Here is a 6,000-nt window from a genome sequence, read left to right on the forward strand (position 1 = left end):
TGCCAAGGATAAGATAAATTAAAAAAAACAAAACAAAACCATATATCAATGAACAAGGAAGATGAGTGCCAGATGCCATTCTAAACTATTATCTGCTGCCCTCTGGATACTATCTTTACTCCTAGCACTCAGGGAGCAGAGACAAACAGATTTCTGTGAGTTTGAGGCCAGTCTAATCTACATTGTTAAGTTCCAGAGCAGCCAGAATTACATAGATAAGCCCTGTCTTAAAAAATAAAATTAAACTAGGTGTGGTTCATGCCTTTAATCCCAGCACCAGGGACCCAGAGGAAGGTGGATCTCTGTGAGTTTAAGACCAGACAGGGTTATTTTTGTTTATTTTGGTTTTAGTTTTTTCCAAACAAGGCTTCACGTAGCCTTGGCTGTCCTAGTAGACCAAGCTAGCTTCAAACTCAGAGATGTGCCTGCATCTGCCTTTGGAATTAACGGCACAGGACCAGTACCGGCCACTGACAGCCAGGGCTGTTGTATACAAGAGAAACCCTGTCTTGAAAAACAAAAGAATTGAATTAATTCTTTGTTTCTCTTCTCTTCTCTTCTCTTCTCTTCTCTTCTCTTCTCTTCTCTTCTCTTCTCTTCTCTTCCTTCCTTTCTATTACCCTCCTTTTAGAATGGCTACTTATTAAGGCCAAATAGCACCCCCTATGATGTCCATCTGTCTTCATGAATTTAAAATGAAAGGGGGTCCCTTTTCAAAACCGTTCACCAGATCACAGGGTATTATTATGAAGTGACAAAATCACTTTATCATTAGACAAGAAGCATACAACCAATGAAGCATATGGCCAGACCCAGATCTGGATCTCTTATATGATTATGGCTTTAACCAGAAGTTTCTTCTTTCTCATTTAAAACCCAATTTCTTTCTGGCAAAAGAGTAGAGAGCTAAGAACTAACAGATATTGGGCCTCCTTAAACTAAGTACAATATACCACACTTCTTGATTAGCCTTTGAAGTATATTAATACTTTTTGGGACAGTTCTTGAGTTCAGGTCAAGTATAAATTATATTAAAAAAAACCTCAATTTTTATGAGAGCTGATTAATACTGACACTTATGATGGGGAGGGAAGGCCCCAACAAGATGGCCGTTACCAATGGCTAAAGACACATGCTGTCAAGCTGGATGGCCTCAATGACATTTCTAGGACATGGTGAAAATAGAGAATCTGACTTGTGCAAGTTGTCTTCTAAGCTCTGTTCATATGCCTTGGCATAGCAACCCAAAATACATGCACAAAATAAATAAAATTTAGTTTTAAAAAGATGTTTGTATTTTTACAATGGGAAAGTGAAGAAGGGGAGAACTGGTAATCAAAATAAAGACAAAAAAAACCTCAAAGGTGTGAAATTTGAAGTGATCATTCCCATTCCACAAATTATTCATCAGGATAAAAATGAAAAACATGTTTCAAGGGATTATACAAACATTGGGATAACAGCTTCACAGACTTAAAAGTCCCCCAAGCCGGGTGTGGTGGCGCACGCTTTTAATCCCAGCACTCGGGGAGGCAGAGGCAGGCGGATTTCTGAGTTCAAGGCCAGCTTGGTCTACAAAGTGAGTTCCAAGACAACCAGGGCTACACAAAGAAACCCTGTCTCAAAAAAACCCAAAAAACAAACAAACAAACAAACAAACAAACAAAAAGTCCCCCAAAACAAGACTCAAGCATCCAGTAAATTTTTTTATTATATTCTCAATATGTGAAAACATTTTAATGAAAAAAAAAATCAATCTGAAATTGTGACAAATTATCCACGAATCCCTATCTGATTCATTTAAGTCATTTGTTGGGGATGGAGGATAGCACTAGATGCATGAATATGAAGATTAGAAGGTAACCAGCAAGTGTCAATTCTATCCTTACACCACGTTCATTCTGAACTTTGTTATCAAATAGCATCAGTATCTTTACCTGCTAAGCCATCTCATCCCATCAATCTCTTTATTAAACCCATCTTTTTCTTTAAGACACGGTCTTGCTACATAGGCCAGGCTTCCCTTAAACTCACAATCTTCCTGTTCCTGAGTGCTTCAAAGATGAGAGGCAAGTGTAACCATGTTCATCTAACATCTGCCTTAAATGGGGAAACATCTACACATATAATTGTTACATTGCTTACCCGTGTTCGATCTTCAATGCTGTATATCTTTAATTGCATGGGGATGTTGAAGCTATGCAAAAAATTGCCTCCAAACACTAATGTGTCTGTAGGAGTATACACAGCATGAATCCAACCTGGAAAACAGGGAATAGAGTCAGGATTGAAAGCACATACTGCAATATACTTTCTTCAGAATAGTACAAGACTTTTAGATTATATTTTTCTCTTTTTTTTGGAAACATGTCCTTGATCCATAGCTCAGACTCCTTTATGGTTGGTTAAGTTACTTATCTCTCAAAGCCTTAATTTTCTCTTTAAAACTAGCATAGACTATATTTTATATATAATGGTGAGCATTAAATGAGAATATATATATATACACACACATATATATATGTGTGTGTGTGTATGTATATATACACATGGAACAAGTTTTATTTATTTTTAAGACAGGGCCATAAAATGCTGCTCATGCTGGTCTCAAACATGCAAATAGCTTGGACTGTAAGTGCATGATCCCATACTCGGTAAAAAATGTGAGAATTTTTAATTTTTTTTTATTGTTAGAGATAAAACCCAGGGTATTATGCATGCTAAGCAAATACTCTACCATCATGTTATTACTCCCTCAGTGCAAGAAACTTTTAAATAAATGCTGCTACCCTTTTTTTTGAAGCACCAATTATGTGCCAGCTCCACACAGGACAGCTTATTAATATTCTCATGTAGTTTTATCAAATAAAAACAGATTTAAGTATCTGACCAAAGTAGTACTGAGCAGGCAAATGCATAGCCAGAATTCTCAAAAAGATAGGGACTCCAAAATTTGTTCTTTTTATATGCATTTATTTAGAATTAAGATGCAATGAAAATATCTACAATTTACTCATACTTGGTGGTGTGCACCTTTAATCACAGCACTCAAGAGGCAAGGGCAGAGGCAGCCTATTTTACATAGCAAGCTCCAGGACAGCCGGAGCTACACAGAAACCCTGCCTAGAAAACAAAAACGCTGATTCAGCATTCCCCACTCAGGTGGGAAAAGTTGTTCTTCTCACTAGAGAGGACAGACACATCACATGTAAAAACTCTGGATTACTAGGCTTAATATTTAGTCCAAGTTAATACATTTGAGAAGCACTGTACCAGTATTAAGCACTGCTTTTGTTAAATTTTTCTTTTTTTAAGATTTACTTATTTTATTTACATGAGTACAGTATAGTTGTTTTCAGACACACCAGAAGAGGGCATCAGATCCCATTACAGATGGTTGTGAGCCACCATGTGGTTGCTGGGAATTGAACTCAGGACCTCTGGAAGAGCAGTTGGTGCTCTTAATCACTGAGCCGTCTCTCCAGGCCTTGTTATTTGTTTTTAAATACATATTCTCTGTGTGTACTTCATAACAACAGGAAAACACCATTGTTTGCTGCTGACTGTACAGTCATGCACATACATGCTTCACTGGACACTGAATTCAGAGCCTTGTTCATAATCGGCATTGTTTAAGAAACTTAGAAAGCAACCTACTTTCCCCTACTTTGCTTACCTGAGGGAATAACGAAGGTATAGCCCTGCTTGAGCTCAATTCGTTGGCAATCTGACACCCGGTCACCCAGAAAGATGTCTCCCTGTTTCCCTGATAGCAGCCAATTCTCGTACAGCTCCAGGTTGTGGGCTGTAGGGGGGATGAGCCAGAAGACCTGTGAGTTAAAAAACTTCAGTCTGTTAACAGCTATTGACATGATCCAGTCGTCTCCCTCAACTGATAAACAGGACAAAGAGGATTGGAAGGTAGAAGACTTGTCTATCTGGGTAGTTCAGGACCCAAAGAAACAGATCTTTCTTGCCAATCACTTGGTCTGACAGCATCTAGATTTCCTGGGACTGTGGCAGTAGAAGAATCCTGAACACTAAGAGAGAACAGTCTTGGGCTTATTATGTGGGTAACTTTTTTTTTTTTTTTTTTCTTTTTGAAACAGGGTTTTTTTGTTTAGCCCTGGCTGTCCTGGAACTTACTCTACAGACTAGGCTGGCCTTGAACTCAGAAATCCACCTCCCTCTGCCTCCCAAGTGCTGGGATTAAAGGCGTGAGCCACCACTGCCTGGAGGTTAATTTCTTAATAACTAGCTAGAGGTTTAAACAGCTCAGTTATTTAGACATAATTAATTAACTCTAAGATATTGTTCTAGGCTGCTCTTTTTTTTTTTTTTAAGATTTTTAAAAAAAATTATTATTATATGTAAGTACACTGTAGCTGTCTTCAGACACACCAGAGGAGGGCATCAGATCTCATTATGGATGGTTGTGTGCCACTATGTGGTTGCTGGGATTTGAACTCAGGACCTTTGAAGAGCAGTCAGTGTTCTTAACCGCTGAGCCATCTCTCCAGCCCTAGGCTGCTCTGTCTTAATATAGTAACTAAGATCAATAGGACAAAATCATGATCCCATCTACACAAATTTAAGTAAACAAAAGAACTTTGGATACAGAGGTCCAGATGTTCTATGTTAAGCTCTTGTTTTCATCCCCGCTCTGTTTCTGCTAACAGATGTAGTTCCTCCAAGTGGAGAAATGGCTAATACCACAAACCTCTGCTTTTAATTCTAGATTGTAATTCTGATATACTATTTAGAAAAACTCATTAGGAGATAGAATATATTTTATTATTATCAGAATGTAACTCTTTTATAATTGAAGGCACTTTTTCCAATCCTTAAAAAGACTTAATGCTCCCTTTGGTCACATTTCATAACAATACCTCCAGACAGGGAGAGGTGGCTGAATTCTAATTTGCTGGACTTTTGGTTAATATATCCAAAACTTATGCTCTCTTCCTCTACATTACTTTTCTTACAGATACAAAAATGATACTGTCCTCCTAAAACTCTCTTCAGCTTCACCTAGAAACCTTTTGCTTTAAGAACTGGCCAAATATTGGTAGAATGACACTGGCCTACTAAACTCCAGTTGAATAGCTACAAAAGGTAGCCATCTACAATTCTCTTCACATAGAATGGATGATGTCTCCTAGTACTATGTTACGAGGTTTCCAGAGTATATTAAGCATGCAAATCATTTCTAATTCCAATCCTACTATGACCATACCTTTCCACCTTGGTGGATGTGATACCAAACAGAAGTACCTCCAAAATCCACATGGAAGTCAGTATAGCAGCCTCGAACACTCATTAGACAGTACCTGACCCAAAGAGAAGCAGCAGCATTAATTAGTACACTGATAAAGAGACCTGCCCACCAAAAAGACATTCTCTTCCTAGTGAACCCCTCTATTTGGCATCTAATAAACTTCTAGTAGGTTATCTTTCTTTCCTTTTTGGAAGGTTTGAGGCAAGGTTTCCTGGCTGTCCTGAATTTGCTACTAGAGTAGGCTGGCCCTGAAACCAGGCATGACACACCATATCTTCTTAAAGGAATTCAGTTCTATGTCACATTTCCAGGACCATAAAATCTTTCCCCTTTATTATGAGATCATGTGCTATGTAATTTCTCACATACTCTTACCAATTTGATGATTAAAAACAGCAAAGCTACAAAAGGGATAGCCTATTCCTTGTTATCAATGAATGCTGTACCTCACAGAACACTGAGGAAAGTGCACAAGAACAAGTCACTTACTTTTGCACTTTAGGGTACTGCATCTCTAAGATGGCATTTGTTGATTCTGTCTGACTTTCTTTCAAGTGCCTTGGCCACATGTTATCTACCCAGTCAATGAAATCCACCTTTAAAAAAAGAAAGAGAGAGACATTTAGGGTTCAAGAAAAGCAGTGAGGTTCCAGAGATTTTTTTTTTTTTTTAGTACAGAATAGTTCAGGGCATGGGAGGGGAGTTAAGAGAGTAGCAGAGGC

At 38.2% G+C, this 6,000-nt stretch overlaps 1 protein-coding gene across 2 annotated transcripts in view; it reads right to left on the reverse strand.

The window, feature by feature from the left end:
* The window catches only part of Kdm2a (lysine (K)-specific demethylase 2A), an 82,578-nt gene that overhangs the window by 30,357 nt on the left and 46,221 nt on the right, over positions 1-6,000 (reverse strand). For both annotated transcript variants that reach the window (NM_001001984.2, XM_006531722.4), the window contains exons 7-10: positions 5,768-5,874; positions 5,237-5,330; positions 3,677-3,830; positions 2,146-2,261 (exon numbers count right to left, since the gene is read on the reverse strand). In NM_001001984.2, coding sequence (NP_001001984.2) covers positions 2,146-2,261; positions 3,677-3,830; positions 5,237-5,330; positions 5,768-5,874 — 471 coding nt within the window. The remainder of the gene's footprint in view (positions 1-2,145; positions 2,262-3,676; positions 3,831-5,236; positions 5,331-5,767; positions 5,875-6,000) is intronic.

This window comes from Mus musculus, chromosome 19 (assembly GCF_000001635.26).
Source record: "Mus musculus strain C57BL/6J chromosome 19, GRCm38.p6 C57BL/6J".
Classification (NCBI taxonomy): Eukaryota; Metazoa; Chordata; class Mammalia; order Rodentia; family Muridae; genus Mus; species Mus musculus.